Below are 18,991 nucleotides of genomic sequence, written 5' to 3'. Positions count from 1 at the left end.
TGCATGTCAGAATCGAGTCAGTCCAAGAAGAGTGCTGAAATCCAGCCTTTTAGGCCCTTGATTTAAAAGGTTAAATCTTGATCTCATTTTTTTGTTTGTGGTATGAATCTGCCCTTTCACAGTCAGCATTTTTAAAGTAAGCAAGTGTTAGTGCCTGATTTCTGCCTTCACTCTTCTCTGCAAGTACTGAAGTAAAAGACTGTTGCCCATCCCTTCATTCCATCCAGAACACCCCTGGCAACTAATACCACATCCTTATTGTTGTCAAATCTCATAAAAACAGAGATGGACTTCTTCCAGGTCTAAAGTTTTACATTTGCACTCTGATAAACACAGCTTTGTCAGCTCTGAGAGGAAAAGAAAAAAAGGAGAACAGGGAGATCATGGCTCCGTTGCATGGTCATGGTCTGCTCCTTAAAGGCAGCTCCATCCAGACACCCCTCCATGGAACCAGTCCTGCAGTGAGGAAATAGATTCCTTGTATGCTGATAAATACAAATAAAAGCAGATATATCCACTGGGGCACCCTGAGGTGCCAGCACAGCGTTCCCAAGTGCAGTGGCACTTGCAGCAGGGGCCACTCTGGCTGCAGGAAGGGCAGATGAGGACTATTGTTTTTCCATAGCAGAGGTTCCATGCCATAACTTTTGAATTCGTTTTTGGCCTCAGCCTCAAACTGTTCGTGGTGCCCACACAAACAGGAGAATACTGTGCATGGATCAAATCCTAAATTCCACTCAGTAATAGGAGACTTGTGCCACCTACATTGGCTTTGTGACTCACCAGCAGCACTTTGCCAGCTCTCCTGGCTCTGACACTCGCGCTTGCTTTTGAGCATGAAAAGAAGGGAAAATATAAGATCTTTTCAGAGTCTCTGCTTTATTGTTTTATTCCTGCTGCCTGACTTCATTCTGAAAATCAGAACTTCATTTAAATGCTTGTTCAGGCTCCTTCACTGCATCTTCTAATGCTGTAGTAGAGGGTATTAGTAGACAAGTTTAGATGAATTTTTGGGTCAGTAAAATTATTTTTGAGACAGTTAAATATATTTTCCAACAAAAGCAGTGGAAGAGAGTGTGTTTTACTTATTTCCTGTCTGACAAAACTCTGGACTGATTCTTCACTAGGATGAGGAAGAAACTACTCAGATGATCTTGTATGGAAACTGCTCTAATGTTTTTCATTCTGGTTGCATTTTTGGTCACTTTGCTTGTTACTGCTGTATGTTTTGAATGAATGAGCTGTTTCACTGGTTCTGATGGGAACGTTCTCTGTGTTTCTGTTGCAGGAATTGCTTACCTAGGAGGTGTCTGCAGTGCCAAGAGAAAATGTGTTCTTGCTGAAGACAACGGTCTCAATCTGGCATTCACAATTGCACACGAACTTGGGCACAAGTAAGAACTTGTCCTTCTGTTTCCTTCTTTTCTTTTGCCACTGCAGGATACTTTTATTTAAAGCCAGACAAGTGCAATTACTAGAGTGGCTGTTTGTTATGATTTCATAAATGTAGCACATTGATACATAACCTAATTTTCAGGAGGCTTATGTAAATACCCATTTTAGTACACAGAAATCTTTCTAGCTGTTCTTCCCCTGTTTTCAGCTCTCTGTTCTGATTCTGAGTAGCACAAAGAAGCCTCAATCTCTTAAATGATTGACAGTAATAGAGACAAATTCTGATTTTCTTTGCTGTGTAGAGTAGGTCCACAAAACCGATATGAGTTTCAAAATCTTTGAACTTGCTAAGTTTTTTCTGAAGTTCAGGTGTCTGTGTCAAGGACTTTAATAGTTAAATAGTTTGGTAATGGTTTCATCTCTGCATGTGAAGTAATCTGCTGTGACTGAAATGGTAAACATCAGTATTTTGGAAATGCCCTTAAGCAGAATTATTTGATCAACAGAAAGAATTGCTATAACTTGATTTATCAGCTCAATCACACTTAAGACACTTTGAATACACTGGAAAAGGCAGGAAAGAACGTGACAAATCCTAGTTAGACAGCAATTTGCAGAATGAGATTATTGGGTACTTTCTGCAGGTGACTTTGGAGCCTCTTTAAAGCTGCCTATAAATATCCCATGGGCAGAAGAAAACAGAATTGACTGGAAGAGTCAGCTGCATGCTCTTAGTGCAGAGAATGAGTTAACCAAAGGTCAGTTCCACATTCCCTGCTCTCCAGGCCCAGTGTCACTGCACTTACAACACTGATGAGCTTTTTCCCCTTTCCATTGACATCACTCTGGTTGCAGTGTCACAGTTGGGCTGTGGAAGATACAGAATTAGGCCAGGAACAAAGTTGTACAGGGGGCAGGACTGTGCCTGGGGGGTTTTCAAGCACTCTTTCCTTCAGCCTCTCTGGACATAAGATGGGAAATCCCAGCTTTGTTCCTGCAGTAAGGCCTGAGGTTTTTCTGCACTCTTCCTGCAGCTCATGTGTCTGGTGTATCTTCCTTTCCTGCAGTAAGAAGTATTTCACAGCTAAGTCAGAGCCAATGGAGTGTGTTCAGGTTCTGGCCACTCTCATTCCATGACAAATAATTACTTTATGGCAGTGTATTTCAAAGTTGCATGGAGGATATTTAGGTGACCTACCAAAAATGAATCTCCTGTTCACCCTCCAGTGACACCAAAGGCAGCTGAGCCAAACCGAGGGTGGTTTCAGCAGAAATGAAGGACATTTGGTTTTGGTTTTATTTAGATTGCATGCCAAGATGTTAAACTGAGCCTAAACTTAATAACAAATTAACCTGTGGGTAATGCTAAGGGAAATTCAGCACTCATCTTTGGATGGGCCAAGAGCAAGAGGGAAAAATACTTGAGCTGCAGAAAATCCAGCTGTGTGAAAGAGTGAGACTGGTCTGCCCTGGTGTTTGCCAAGTTTCTCAGCAGAGCTGACAAGCTTCCTTCTAATAATGCCTTGCAAAAAAATCCCCATCATAAATAGGGGATGTAATGCTTTCAGATACATCTCTCCATCTGTGCAGAAAATTGCCAACTCCATTTTCCTTTCTGAGGGCAGTTTTCGTGGTAAGACCACAATGTCTTTCCTCTGCTGGTTTTCTTTCTTTGCGTTCATCTTGGAAAACTATTTCAGAAATACTGGAGGAGTGTGGGGGTCACTAAGGGCCAGTTTAGGGACCCAAGGCATGGGGGTAATGTGGCTCTGGGGGGGCACAGGAGCTAGGAGGGCTCCAGCTGAAGGTTGTAGAAGCTGTTGGGAGAATTTTGCTTCCACAAATGTTTGGGGACATGTTCCAGGTTATCTCACTCCACGAGGAGCTGCAATTCTCTGTCACACATTGGGGCAAACCCTTCTGCCCCCTCTGCCTTGACATCAGCAGCCTAATCAACCCCCTGTGCTGCCAAATCAAAACAGAGGGGGGGAAATGCCATGTCTGTCACCCCCCAACCTGAACATCAAAATCATCCCTCTGTGCTGTCACCCACCAGGGGCCTGGCTGCTCATCTCAACCTCTGACCAGTTGTCTGGTGGCTTCTGGAGGCCAACAGCAATCTTTACATTAACCTTACAAGGTGTCAGGCCTTCTTCTTTTGGTGTTGACCTGCATAAGATGCTCTGAGCGGTCCTGTTTCAGCACATCTTGTGCAAATAGAAGAATTTTTTGCAGACTTTAGAGTTTTTGTGTGAAATGTAAGGAAACCCATTGCAGACATGAACACAAAGAAGCTGACATGAGCTTTAAAAATGAAAACCAAGGAAAACTAGGTGTAAGTTTCTTAATTTAGAATAAAATCCAATCAAAACTTACATCCATATTGGCAAAAATATAAATTTTGGAGAGCCATAATTTTGAGCTTTATTGAAGTCTGATTTCCTTATGAGTGTAGAAAAGCTGAGATTTATTATTCTTTCCTTAAGACTAACAAATGTCTGTGGAGATCACAAGCCCAATTTGGCATTCACAGATAGTTTCTGATGTGGACTTTGGAAAAAGTGAATGGATTACTAATTGATGTGTCAGATTCCTAATCTGCCACTAATGTCATTTGGACTGACTGCAAAAAACACTATTCCGGACAGCTGCACTGTGAAAACATGGATACACCATTAAATAGGTCCATTAGGATGAAATAGGTCCTATGGAAGTTGAAGGATGGAAGTTCATCTTTAGGTTTCACCTGTGGAGTTGTTGCTTGATGATGGGGTGAGGGACGTGACTTTTGTATTTAAATCTCCAAGTCTGTACTGATAGTTTTGGTCCATGGACACAAATGGAACATCCATCTGTATTTAGATACAATTTTTGCTACAAAGGATCCAGAAGAGTCTTGCTGTTACAAAAAGGTGACAGGCAGGGAGCCCAGTGAATGTGTATTGAGGCTGCAAATCATAAACTCCTTCCTGCACAAGACAGGACCCTCACCAAGCCTTGTTCCTTCAGTCAGCTGGGTCAGCAGTGGATGTCTTCTAAAACAGCACACTTGAGTGTAACCAGGGTTTGTTGGATTTTATCCAGGGTTTGCTGGGTGGGGTCCTGACCTACACAGAAGGGAAGACCCAGAGATCACAGTGGTCACTGAAGTCTTAAAATGTACCAGTCTGAGGTCTTCATATTATAAACATAATATGAACAACGAGCATTTCTTACACTCATCTTTCCTCAGAATTGGAGGGCAAGTCCATCAGTAAAAGCGTCAAAGTGCCCTGCTTTTGTCACCAGGATCCTGACTGGTGCCTCTCTTCTCCTCCACCTCCATGAACTGCCCCAGCGTGAGCCTGGTCTGAGATTCACACCCCAAAGACCACCCTGAACATCCGACTGGAAGGAAAACAGTGCCACTTTCCCCCCTCCTACTTCTCTCTTTGCCTACAGCAGTGACTTTGTTACCATTTTTAAGTCCTTCTCCAAAGAAAAAGTCAAACAAGTTTTTGGAAACAAAAGCTGGGATTCATGCGTGTATCCGTTATCCCCGCACGGAGCGGGGCGGGCTGCAGCCAGGGGTTTTTCAGGACAACAATGCCAGCTTTGTTGCCATTGCTCTTTCTTTCAACAGCCTCAGCTTTCCTGTGGTGGGACGGGGGCAGGCTTGGGTGAGGAGGGAAGATTCCCATTCATGAGCCAGAGGAACCTGGCACTGCCTGGATGGGGAGAGAATGGCCCGAGGTGGTGTGGCTGGGAGCCACACTCGGGCAGATGCCCTTAGGAAAGGGGATTAAAATCAACTGACAATAAGCAAGGAGCTGCCTCCTGCCAACAGCCTGAAACCACACGGCCTCAAACTTGAAGCTGAAACAGATGAGGACAAAAACCAGTCCAAAGGTAAAAGCCCATAATGCACAAACCAAACAGCTCAGGGCTTGGAATCAGACAAAGAGAAGGGTTTGGAACCAGCAGGTTTCTCTCCAGTGTGCTTATTTGCTTTAGATGTTAGGTATTGATAGCTGTAGCTTGGGTAAAATGACTTCAGGGTGCATAATTCTTTGCTGCCTTTGTGGTTCTCAAGCATCAGTGGTGTTGCAGGTGAGGGAAAAGCACTCTGGCTGTTCCCTCTGTGGGCTGGTATTTGTGCTGATGGACTTGTGAATAACATTGGCCTCCCTGGTCAGGGCAGTTCTGCACCCAGCAGAGAGATAGATGCAGATGTGCCAGAATGTGAAAACACTGTGGGCTGAGGAGTGGCCCTGGGCAGATCCCAGAGGTGCAGAGTGATGCCCTGTAACAATTTACACCAGCAAAGCCAGTCCCTGTGGTGCAGCTAGTCAGGATGCCTGAGAACCAAGCAGGAAATTGTCCCCCTTCTCCCCTGCCCCACAATTTATAAAAAACTGGTCATAATGCATTTTAAAAATGACAAGTTTCATGTGGGAGCTGAGGACCACCCCAGTAAATGTGGCAGATCTGTGCAGACAGGTAATCCTGCAGAGTGCACACTGTGCTGATAGAAACCTCTTTCTTTTTCTGGATCAGCCTGTCCTGCCATTCCAGTCAGAACAGTGCCAGCAGCATTGGAGCCAGACAGGCAAATCATGGTGCTGGGGCAAAGGCAGTGCTTCTGGAAGCCATGGAGAAATGGAGGGACCTCTGCTAAAAATTCTCTCCTTTTATCCTGGGGTTATAACATTCAGGTACAGGATGTGGGAGCTAAGAAGCTGTTTTGAAAGAAAAAAATGCCAACAACCCTCTGTGTTTTTCAGAGCAGCTCATCACAGTCTAACCCTTGAACTCAGGGTTCTACCAGTGGAGGCAGCTGAGTGTAGTTTCTGTCCTGACTGATTTTAAACATTAACCCTGTTTTTTAAAAAAAATCTCTCACCTGGGCTTCTTTTTCTTTTCTGTGTTTCTCTGAGTTAGTCCCACATTTATCAGGCAGGTTCTGCCTGACCTGAATTTCTGTGGAACATTTTTCTTTGTTGCTGTTGCAGAAGTACACTGATGTGTCCCCAGGTTACTTCATGCCTCCCAAAAGGCATGAAAACCAGTGTTACTTAAATTGTAGAATCAAACATGCAGAAGCACCAAAGTCTCAGTTTCAGGGTTATCCAGACAACTTCAGTTATAACTCTGCTCCCTCTGTACTGCAAATGAGGTCAAACTCCTATTCACAGGGTAGGATTTCAGCATGTACTTAAAGAATTTACTGAAACACATGCCCACAGGCATCTTATTCACTCCTGTGAATTATTATTTTACTATGAGAGAGCTCTTGCAAAGAGGTGCCCATCCTGTGTGTCTGTAGGGTAACACCCAGTTGTGGATGGCTCAGGGATGCAGCCTGTGGCTGCCAGGATCTGTCCAGTGGCTGCACAAACCTCTCCAGTGGCACTGCTGGTGTAAATCCTGCCTTGTGTTGGGGAGCTGTGGTTCCCTTGGTGCCTTCATAAAGCCTGTGTGCCCCTCTGGCCATGCTGTGTGTCAGAGCTCACATCTCTGCATTTGGAGTGGTGGAAAATCAAGGTCAGTTGGGTCCCAAGGACCAGTGGAGCCAGAGACAATCCCATGCAGACTTTATTCTTGCAAGCTCAGGTATTACTGACTCTGCTGCACCAGAACTTCCTGAGTAGCTGGAGAGTTGCATTCAGGCAGTGCCTGCCCCAGCTCTGTTCTCCTGGGGCCAGAATCCCCTCCTGAAATCTCCCAGGAGGATGTGGCTGTTCCAGTATCCTGCAGTCTCAGGAGTACTGGGAGGGACTGGCTGCTGTGTAGACACACCCTGGGGCTGGCCAGAAATGCTGGCAGCAATCTGTACCCACCCTGGAGTTGCTAATTTTATTTTCTGCCATTTGTGTTGTAAATCTGTTGAGGAATGTCTCTCTCTCCCTGTTCCCAGGCTCCCTTTTCGTGCTCCCCTCCTCCCAGGTTTCATTCTTCTTCCACAGATAATTGCAAGCACATTTTCACAGTTAAGTTGCCCTTCTCTGTACAAGTCCAAAGGACATAATGGAACACTGCCTATTTCATCATATGTGCTGTACATCAGAGTGGTATGATCTAAGCAAAGCAGTTATTTAATAACAGCTTCTGGTTCACAGAAAGAATAGGTATATCCTAACATTTCAGGAGATGCTTCTTCCACTTCTGGTAACACACTGAGGGGTCTGGTTTAAATAAAACAAATTATTATGATGTACCTTAGTAGCTTGATAATAACTTTCTGAAAACCATGTCCTAAGTCAAAAGGAAGCAGAGATCAAAGACAGGTTTAAACATATTTAGAAAACAATCAGTGAAGACTTCTGCCAGCATGGATGATTTGACCTGAGGAGGAGGCAGTTATGGAGCAGCACTAAACAGAAAGTGTGTTGGCCCACTGTAAGGCAGTACAGGACACTTGAGCAAGTTGAGCCCCAGAAACAGCAGATCCCTGTGGTATTGGCCTTGTCTGGGCAAGTTGTTTTTGCAATGGCAGTGGGATCACACAGAGAAAAATTTAAAAAAAAAGAAAATTAGGTACAAAAATCACACAGAGAAAAAGAATATTGGGGAGGAGAAATGGAGAGGTTTTGTAGTATTCTGCTCTGGATAGACCTCAGTTTGGGAGGTTTTTTAGTTTTATGTAAAGTTGTGAGATATTTCCAGGTGGATTTACTGAACCTGCTAATCCTGGCACAGTAGCAGGGTACCTCCCCTCTGTCATGATTATCTGTTTCACCTTTGTACCATCCAAATTTGATAGTTTATTTACAGTACTGGAATGTAATGACATTGGAACTGGGCGTGGGAATCTCCACATCCTGTTGCTTTCTGCACTCTTGAGGCAAACATTAGTTCTGGGCAAGGGTTTCTTGCTGCTTTGTGGAAGATCTCTGTGTAATCCCTAGGGAAGCAACATTCCCTTGCAGTTCCTCTAATTTCTTTGGTTTTGAGCATCTTGTAGAGCTTTACTTAACATAATAAAACTGCAGCAAACAGGCGAACGACAGCCATTTAGAAACACAATTTTTGTTTAATCAATAGCTTTGTAGCTTTGCCAGCTCTGCCTTTCTTTTTGAAGGCTTACTCTGCTGAGTAAGCCAGGGCTGTGTTAAGTAGCTGGGCCGTAATGATTTGGCAAGCCTTGCATCTGCTTCCTGCCACGAGGGTTCTGGTTTCATACTCCACTGGCTTTGCTGGCAGCAGCCTGGTGCACCCAGTGACCCAAAACATGGGGACAGTACAAGTCCCCATTGTGCAGCCTCCCACTGCACACCAGCACAGGAAATATTAGGTTTGTAAGTGCCATTTACCAAATAATAATTTGTTTTTATACAAGGGCAGTGATCTAGATGAAATATTTACTTTTCCACTAGCAGTTGGGTTCCAATAGCCTGTAACCCGTGCTGTCTGCCTGGCCTGCTGAGTTCAACAGGTTCCAGGTGAAAATGACTTCCCGAGCTGGGGAAGGTGATAAATCCCAGCCTGTCACTTGGAAAAGCCTTTGGTAGTAAGTCAGCAGCAGCAATGCCAGTGGAAATGCTGTTGCCTCTTAAAATGTGGTTCCCTTTAGCTGTTACGTCAGTGGAAGGCTGTGCTGGGGTGGAACAGGGTTGGCTGCCTCTTGGCCAACAGTTGTGTTGGGAAATAAAATGCAGCAAAAAAGAGCTTACTGGAGAAATGAAGTAAACAGGCCTGCTTTGTTCTCAGTGATCCCTTTCCATTTGCAAAATCCTCCCTACATCAGATGCCAGGCCTGTTTCCATTGCTGGATCCAGCCCAGCAGGGAGTTTGTTGTCTACATCTTTATTTGAGCCCCAGTTTCCATAAAAAAGAGGAGAATAGCCCACAGTTTTCTGCTTTTGTTTTTGCTTAGGTAAAACAAATCAAAGCAAAAGGAATCTGATCATAATGATTTGCTCTCAGTTGCTTGAAAAGTTTCCCTCCTGGCTGGGCTTTAATTAGCTCAGGGCCTTAAAAATGAGTATTTCTCACTGTACCTTTCTGTATTTTTCACTTCTTTCTGTGCTCCAAAGCCCATTGGGACACTCGCCTTATACACCAGATCTTATCCACATTTGGGACAGTTTGATCTCTCAGAAGTTTCTCACGTCCACCCTCTGGTAGCTGTTTCTCACCTGTCAGTGACAGTCCAAATCCTGCCTGGCTCTTCCTGCTCCCTGCTGGGCTCCTTTCCTCCCACCCTGCTGTTTGCCAGCATCACTCTGGAGACAGCTAATGAAGTGGCAGCTTTCTAATCTGGCTTTTAAATATTCATTTTAATTGCACACAGGAAAACTAGGCTGCAGGATAAAGAAATGCTCCCTAGAAAGAGTTTGTGCTTCTTGGTTCAGGTAGTCTCTGTACTTAGGGAAAGTGTCTGTCCTTCACAGGAAAAACACAGCTTCCTTTCTTCCTCCTGAAAGCACAACCAGCAGCACTTTTCAATGGGTGAATTCTTTCCTGTCTGGTTCCTCCTTTATCTCAAGTAAAGCTGCTTGCTGTGTAACGTGGGGTAGATTTAGTCCAAGAACACAGAACTCTTCCCTACTACCCATCATGAGTCACCGTGGTCAGAAGTGGTCAGATTTTGATAAAAGTGCAGATTGTCTGCATTTAGTAGCTTTAAAGAAATGCTGCAATCTGGATTTTCCCACAGGAGCATTATAATAACAACTTTGCCCTCAGCTTTCCTGCCTGTGTGCACAAGCACCACTTCATTTAAAGTATCACCTCCACTGTGCAGTTATTTTATCTCTTTCTCCATTATTTCACTGTTATTGACACATTTCCAGTAGTAATTCAGATATGATCCTGAGGGCTTTCTCCAGTCAAAGAAAAAGCCAACTTGTTTGCTTAGGAAAATATATTCATATTTTCTTTTTAAACATTAAGTACTACCTTCCATACCTGCAGCTCCTTCTGAGCTGTTTAGGGTGTGTGTTGAAGTAACTTCACCAGGTTTGCCAAATGTGTGATTGCAGGAGCCCCTCTGAGCACAATGAACAGAACTACATGAGAAAAGCTCCTACCCATCTTCAGAAAGCTGTCCCAAGTTAAATGACACACACCCTGCACCTCTTATCAGCTAGGGACCCTCTAAAACAGTATCTTCTCATGAAAATAACTGGCTTTTTTCTTTCTGTGTAATTTGTCTTCACATCAACGTGTTCAAACCAAAGTTACTCAAAGCAAGAGCGTCTCTTCAAGTCACTTTTTACTTTCCTCATGTCGTTTCCTTAGACAACATGGAAGCAAACTTGACTTGATTAGCACTGAGGTTTGTAGGCAACCAGGCACACCCACTACCCAAAGAATTTCACTTCAGTATTGGTCTGAACATATCATTGCCAAATTGCTTTGATACCAAGCCATAATTTGCAACATTCCTGTTGGATATCGAATCTCTCCCTGCTGATAAAAGGAGTGAAACTGAGATAACTTGCTGAACTTCTGCAATCATTTACAAACAGCCAAGGCCAGGTGGTTCTGCTATTATAAATTATTTTACCAGCTGAACCATTGTGAAAAATTCTAGGAGTTTAGGGAGCTGGTGTATGGGAGTGCCACTATTGGGAACAAAATTTTAGAATTGGATCATGTGTTTCCTATGCAGCTTTTTTCCTAGTCAGTTCTGGTGGATTTTTCTCATTTTTGGAAGCTAAAGCAAGCCCAGAGGTTTGTTACTGTTCCCTGCAGTCACCTGTTGTGTTGGTGGATCAGTGCAAGAAGGTCACATAAGGATGGATTTCTTCTTGCACTGAATCTGCAAGCCCACAGTGATTGACAAAGTGGACCAAGTGAGAGGATGAAAAATATTTCTGTGAAAAGGGACTTCTGCTGCTCTGAGAGCCATCAAACTCATACCCACTGCCTTGTCTGTGCACTGCAAAACACTTGATGCTGGTAGAATTTATATAATGCATTTACTTCACACCTTCTTGTCTTTTGGTGTTGGCCATCTCCTCCTTCCCACCTCCAGGGATGGAGAATTCATCTCCCAGAGTGGGGCAGGCAGCCAGCATTCCTGACTCCCACAGTGTATTCCCCAGGCTGTCCCACTTCCCCAGCCCTCGCCTGGGGGTGGCTTCCTGATGGGGCAGAGCGTGGGACATCTGGGCTACTCGTGTTGCACGTATTTGGCAAATATTCCACACCATCTCTCCCCTCTCCTTGCCTTCCTTTGAAGGGTGTCTTGTGTTGCAGCTCTGCATTCAGGTTTGGCACTTGGTCATTCACTGCAGTTGACTGGAGGCTTTCAGTGGTTTCGCAGGAGTTTTGGAAAAGTGATTGCACACAGAGCTTCCCCTGGGGTTTCTGACACTCTGAGTGACAGGGCTGTCAGTGCTCACTGAGCTTTTGTCTCTCTTCCCTCGTGGGTGGGAAATCCCACCCAGCTATCCCGGGGTTTGGTCTTTTTTCCACCCTACAATTTATATTCCCTTTTCATCTTCTGAGGAAATGCATGTCACATTTTCGGGAGGACTCATTCTCACCCACTTCAGGCAGTGCTGAAAGGAAACAGCTTGTTACCCTTCAGCTTGCTCCTTCTGCTGTGCCCCGGGGTGCTTTCCAAAAACAAGGAGCTACAGATGGAGCACAGCAGCCTCTGTGCAATGAGCAGTCCTTCTCTGCCCACCACTGGTTCATTCATAGTCATTGTGCTCCTTCTGCAACACTTCTCTGTGTTCTGAAACCAGATTGAAGCAAGTGAGAAAGAAAGAATTTTGTATGTCCAAGAAGTGGATTTAATCACTTGGAGGGCAAGGAAACAGCTTAGTGCAAACATTTCCATGGAGGCATCCTCAGATAAATTTATTCTTACTTTGGGGTCACAGCTCAGCTGTGATCATGACAAACAGCCAGTGTGAGACAAGTGATTCCCACAGAGAGTCACTGATCCATGTTGTACAGTGAGTGCTTTTGGATATATTTGTATTCAGCTCCTCAACAGGGACTGACTGAAGGAATTAAAGCAACCCTTGACTCCTACTGATGCTTTTGTGTCAGAAATCTGCTGTGTGTTGTTGGCAGGTATGAAAGAATGTGTGAGGGTGTAGAAATGCTCAGCATGTGGTCGGATGCCTGCATGGAGATGGGATAGCACTTTAAGGAAGGAGGAAAGATTCATGTAAGATGCTAAATGGATCTTGGAAAGGAGGGAGTATTGACACCAGAAGGAAGAAGGGTGTTTTCCTGAGGTAATACTACCTCTGCAATGCTGAGTTTCTGCCAAATTTATTTGTATGTATATTGATCAACTTAAGCATTTTGTAGGACTTCGTATTTGGTGGAGCACTCCTTTTTCTGCCCCTGTTGCCTCAGAACCTGCCAGCTCTTAGAAGAAACTGTGAAGCTTTTTTCAGGAAAAGGTTGATATGCAGGGGCCACATCCTAGAAATCAGAAGCAGTGGAGGGAGGTCCTTGGAATGGTGGATGTTCAGTTGCTTTGCAGCTGGATTCCTTCATCTCACCAAAGGTGCTGGAGTGCATCAGGCGGTGCCTGTCCTGCTGTGAATCCCCCATTCTGTGGAGCAGCAAGGGCTGCTCAGAGAGAATCCCATGAGCAAATGTCTGCTGGAGAGAGGAATCAATGTGAGCATGGGATGTTGCTGGGGAGAGGATCCTAAGATAATTCACCCTGTTCTTCATGGCCTTGGTCAGGCTTCAATCAAACCAAAACTGGTGTTTATACCAGTGAGCTTTTGAGTGCAAGGCCACAGTGGGTGTGCCTGCTGTGTCACTCATGTGCTGTCTGTCCCTGCCATGTCACTCTCATGTGCTGTCTGTCCCTGCCGTGTCACTGTCATGTGCTCTCTGTCCCTTGCAGCACAAGCTCGTGCTTTGCTGCCTTCCAGATTCCAAGGCAAAAGAGCTAATTCTTTTTAAATGAAAACCATATCATAAAGGGCTGGATCTGTCATGCAGCTGAATAAACCACAGCTTTCCACACTGTTATTCACCATAGGCGTTCATGTGTTCTCACTCGCTGTTGTTGACTTCTTGGCTGCTTGATGAGTAGATAACCATATAAAATATCTGGTTACTTCATTATTGGAGAGTGACATAAACTTGGTTATGAAAACAAGAGTCCAGTAGTCATGGCTCCCTTTAAATGTTGACTTTCCTGATTAAAAAAGCCCCAAAAGTACAGCACCCATCCTGAACACCCCTGTTCTAGATAACACTGTGTACACAATGACCAGCCTTGGTTACTTCAAATGCTTTAAGTAGGATCATCTCCCTTTCTTCATCACTACTCCCCAAAGTGTTCCTGACAGTTTCTGGAATAGTCAAAGCATATTTAAGAAATGGTGTTTACATGTTTGAAAAGAAGAGGGTGAAAAAACCTGCTTTCCATTAAGCCAGTGGCCTCAGTGGCCGCTGGTTTTATAGGAAGGTTGCACAAGATGTTGCCTTGCCTCCTCCCTCAGTGAGAGCTCAGCTCACCTCAGCATTTTCACTGGATTTGTTTGTTTGTCCAAGCCTCCCTTGGCCCCTTCTGACATCTCTGGCCATCTCTGCTTCTCTTAGAGGCATCACCTTCCTGGGTCACCCTCTCAAAGTTACTGTCCTCACTTTGCCCTGCAGCTCCTATTACAATTCCAGCTCAAATGAGCACCCCTGCTTCACTCCTTCCTCTGTTAAGTCTTTATTCTCAACTGGATGGAAACCTCATAACTTACAAGATGATCAGCATTTTATATTGAAATGTTCAACATGTTGAACCAGTTCAGAAGTAGGCATCTTTCCAGTGATGCAGCTTCAATTTCAAATGTTAATAAAAATTCCTAACATTGAACTCAATTTGGGAGTGGACTGCTCTCAGGCTGGATGATGTGGGGTGCTGTCTCCCACTCCTGGTTCAAACCCAGCCCAAGGCAGGAGCTGCTAAGAGCTGTTGGTGTGCACCCTCTGCTTAGTGACCTGTTTGGATTTGAGTTTCACGGCCATGTCTAATGTTCTCAGCTGCCAGCCACACACCCTGTGTAACCTCCTTCCATACCAGCATCTTCCTTTGTGCTTGACATTGGATGCACTGCAGAGATGGGATTCCCTTCTCAAACCTTCACTGAGACCTGATAGGAGGTGGGAAGGGGAGGAATTTTGTCCTTCATAAGCAAAACCAGATGGCATTTGTGCATGTCTAAATAGCTGTCCTCCTGTGGGGCACTGTCATCCTGCCCACTCTGACATGCCAGAGTAGGTAAATTACAGCTCCCCTTCTCCCTTCCCTCTCCCACTCTGCAAGGATGTTGTTCAGTCTGCCCTCCTTTTGCATTTATTGTTCTCCAGTGGGCTTTAGAAAGAAATCTTGTGCTTGGTTCTGGCTCTGCATTTAATGCTGGATTACTTGTGGGTGAGTCATGGCAAGCTGGGTCACAGGGAATGACTTCTCTCATATTCTCTTCTGAGAAGGTCAGTGGTGACATGCAAGGCTGGTACTGCCTGGCTCATAGCAATGTTCCCTTGCAGAAACAAAGCCTTTAGGAGAACATCTGCAGGGTAAGGCATGTTACAGGTAGAGAAAACATGCTGCCCAGCAATCAGCCAAAATGTAAAAACTTGAGTGGTCCCACTGAACTTGTCACTCAGAGCATGAGATATCTCTGCCTTCTCCTGTCCCCCCTGTATTTGGGATACAGCTGTCATGGGCTCTGCTCAATTCTCTGAGGCCATGTTGCTCTGCAGGGCTGGCCCCAAGGAGCTCTTCCTATTTAATGTGTTGCTGAGCTTACACAGTTACAGCTCTTTGTGAGTTGGTTCTTTGGAAAGGCTCCTTTGGATTTCTCTCGGTGGGAATGAGAGACAGCCTGCTGTCCTCATTTCCTTCTTGGCAGCTGGACATCCTCCCTGCCCTTTGGAGAACTGGTGGCTGAGGTAAGTGCAGTTGTGTGGAGAGCAATCAATTGTTTGTCATGCATGTTTAATAAACAGCTGGGGTGACAGCCAGGACACCTTGGGTAGCCTTGATAGCCATGAGTTTCTAAAGTGATCCAGTGTTTGACTCACCCTGAGTTATTTGCAGGCAAATGGAATGGTTTGACTTTCAGAGGGAGGTGTTGAAGGTGGCATTTCCATATCTGTGTGTCTTTTTTTCAGGCTTCCCTTCTTCACATTTCTTTCTTTCAGTTGCTACCCTTTTTCTGAAGGAAAGTGCTGCTGCTGCTGGTATTTTCTATCAAACTTGCCCCTTGTCCCAGCTTCTCGTCTCTCCCTGCTAAGGGAGAGTGATGAAAACAGTCCTGGGGATTTGTCCAGTGGTCTCTTACCAGCCAGAGCTGCAGCTGTTGAACAGATTTTTCAAGCATCTCCTAAATCAGTTTCTCCCAGCCCTTGGCATTATCTTTAACTCAGATTTGGGTTTTCTAGTGAGGGTCATGGTGGCTCTGGTGAAGATTTGTGTATGTGACCTCAAGAACATTGAGGTGCAGCGGTGCATTGGGTGCAGTAGGAGGCTTTCCACAGGCTTTGGTGCACTTTGGCTCAGGCTTGTGAGAGAAAACAGGAAACATTGGAAAACACACCAAGGGTAAACAGAGCAGTTTAGTTACATTAACTGTCTAGAGGAGAAACTCCACAAATGACCCAAACAAACAAAGCAAGTGCATTTGTTCAGCATTGCTGTGGGAAAACACGGGGCTGATAATTGAGTTTAGCTTAAAAGAATTACACAAGAAATTGGCCAGCTCAGGCCCAGAGTGTAATTCTGGCATCCTGACCCAGTTCTGATTGCTGCACAGGCTTCAGGGAGGCCACAGCTCCCAGAGACTGCATGCTATTTTTTATTCATAGCAGTGCTACTTTAAAGCCTTGCTCTCCAAAAAAACTGCATCAAAGAGATCTGTGGTTGCTGCCTCCCTGTGACTCCTGATCAGATTTGCCTTGCTGTGATTCTGTTAACAGTCAGGGCTCACACTGGTCAGTCAGCTTGTTTCTGGCCTCACACATGGTGAGCCACAGTAAATGTGCTGCAGGACTCCTCCAGTGAGGCCGTGGTGTCTTTGACTGGTAAGCAATGCATTATTTATATTAGGAAAGAAGCTGGAGTGTGAAACCAGAGTCCCAGGGTGCCTACTCTGAGTAAACATTGAATGAAAGGAGTTGAAGAGCTGACAGTCTGAGCTGTCCTTGCTTGCCTTTGTGGAATCTCATTGTCTTCAGGAGGAGAATGTGATGAACTGAAAGGCTGAAGTTTCCCGTGGGGTTGGGATGAAGGAGTGACTGTGGTGGTAACAGCACAAAGGGAAACTGAGTCCTGCTCATCCATAATGGCTCTGCTGGCTTTGTAAAGGGTAACAGGCAGCGTCTGTTTGTGGCTTCTGATAAAATGGACATTCATGTCTCAGGGAGCACACAGAGCAGTGGGTTTGCAGGGCAGTGCAGTGTCATTTTGACATTGCTACTTCTAATCTGAGAGCTTTTCTTATCAACTCTTTGTTCAAGATCAGTTCATGTAAGAATAGAACTTCCCAAGGCAGAATATTTCAAGAGACTGATTACCTGCTTCTAATTCCACGTGAATTCTGAATAGCAGGTAAGATTAGATGGTCACAAATGAAATGTAAACTATTGATTCAGTTTGCACTGGTGTTTAGTACAAACACACACTGCTCTCTCCCATTTTTTTCTGTTTAAAGGAGGGGGACTGTTCATTAGTGAAAAGAATGAGCATGGCATTGCATTTACTGCTTGTTTAGGAAAACCTGGTCCCTTTGATGTAGCTGGAGACCCTTGAACTTCAGAAAAGAATGTGTTAGCATGCGAGGGTATGCCTTAGTCCTGCAGGTCATTTAATCATTTTCTCAAGTGAGTCATTGTAAGGTAAAGTAGATGCTGAGAAAAGTTCTGCATTGCCAATTAAAACAGGCTCCAAAGGTGTTGCTGGTTTCATTCTACCAGAAACTCATCACTGAGAGGCCAGGAGGGGTTGCCTGTGTACCTTGAGGCCAGATCCCAAGCTAATATAAACTGGCAAAGCTCTTTTGCTTTATACCAATAAAGGTATTCCTTTCAGGCTCAATTCCTTTATGCTTGTGACTTTTAAAAGAATTTCTGTTAGGAAAACAGGAATGATTCAGAAATGGGTAGATTTCCACACATGTAAGAATTGAATGAATTTCAGAAGAAGCCTGTAAATAACTTGAGGTATGAGTTCTGATTCGTTCTTTATAGAGAACAAATTTTATCTGCCTCAAACCCCCTGTGAAATAAAGCTGAGTAAAGACTGGCAGCCTCAGCATTTGTCTTAGGCAAGACATCTTCCATGAGATCAGGTTTAAGATAAAGACAGGAATGTACTAATTAATAAGTGCTACCCTTGATTTTTGCCAACAAAACCTCACTTTCAACATAAAAATAATTGAAGCTAATCAGAAAGCTAAAGCATTTCTTATATTAACAACTCTAGACTAAACACTAGGCTTTTCTGGAAGGGATAAAATCAGGGATCCTAAAGCACTTGCAAAGTCAGGAAGATGATTTGTTTTCAGCCTTTTGAGATGGAACACTTGATGTGGCAACCAGGGGGCCATTCAGGAAGCTGCCAGATCCCATCCCACAGAAACAGAGGAGAAACCCAAAAAGGACCCAGCTTTGAGTGTCAGCACTGTGGCAGTCACAAGGCAGACAAGCTGCAAGAAACCTTGGAAATCTGCCTGGTCTCCCTTAGAAAAGTTATCAGGATTGCTGTGTGACCACAAACCTTCAAACTGGCATTTTGGGGCAAACTTTGTTCTGGAAGGTTCCTGACAAGCTCGCATCCTTTACTTCATGGTGCTGAGCCCTTCCTTTCCTGACTTTTAGGAATACAATCTTTAGATGGGCTTATTTGCATTGGAGAAATACTGCTGGAACTTTCATCCTAGCATGTGAGGAGTTTTCTCTGTGTAGAAACAACATGGGTAAAATATTTGGAGTGAAACCCAGGCTGCATTGAAGTCAATGGCAAAACTCCCATTCACTTCAGTGGAGCAGGAATTTCACTCTTTACTGTTTTGAAGTTAGAGTTACTAATAGACTGTTAGATTATTCCTGTGTGCATGAAACAAAATGTGCTTGATGTTAATGTTTCTGCAGTGTTCAAAAACCACAAAGGTTTAAAAACAAGAATAACTATGAACTTCTGAGTCTAAAAATTACATTGAATGTAGTTTTGCTAGAAATAATAATAATAATGTCCCTGGAGATAAACCTAAAATAATAGACTCCACCATATAATCTTCACTGTAAGCTAAAAATAGCAGAGATGGTGGTTCAATCTAAGCCATAATTATCAAAGTGCTGAAGTGGGTTTTGGTTCACTGCTACTAGAAATGGATGTCGTGTTTGGGCTCTGAACAGTCAAGTCCCACAACTGGGGAGGAGCAAAGCCAAGAGCACAGTCAGAAAGCAAACAGGAGCCTCAGATTTGTAGGGAAATAGCATGGATTAAACGGTGCATATTTAAAGGGACTGCTCCTGGCTTGCTCCAAACAGCCAGCTGGAGACCCAGCAAGTTCTGTATTTTCAGCCCCAAACTGGTGATGTTTTGCTAGAAGGTGACACTGGCCATAGAAGGCACCTTTCTTCTGAAAGTCATTGTCCATTTCACTTTGGAATTGAAGGGGGAATGTTA

General features: G+C 44.4%; 1 protein-coding gene across 1 annotated transcript in view; it reads left to right on the top strand.

Moving 5' to 3' along the window:
* Nucleotides 1-18,991, top strand: part of ADAMTS17 (ADAM metallopeptidase with thrombospondin type 1 motif 17) — a 152,030-nt gene that overhangs the window by 56,438 nt on the left and 76,601 nt on the right. The window contains exon 8 of the mRNA XM_066558883.1: nucleotides 1,289-1,394. Within this exon, the coding sequence (XP_066414980.1) occupies nucleotides 1,289-1,394 (106 nt within the window). The remainder of the gene's footprint in view (nucleotides 1-1,288; nucleotides 1,395-18,991) is intronic.

The sequence above is a fragment of the Molothrus aeneus genome, chromosome 13 (genome assembly GCF_037042795.1).
Source record: "Molothrus aeneus isolate 106 chromosome 13, BPBGC_Maene_1.0, whole genome shotgun sequence".
NCBI classification, from domain to species: domain Eukaryota; kingdom Metazoa; phylum Chordata; class Aves; order Passeriformes; family Icteridae; genus Molothrus; species Molothrus aeneus.
The sequence above is the reverse complement of the archived record's forward strand: the minus strand, read 5'-3'. Positions and strand labels throughout refer to the sequence as shown.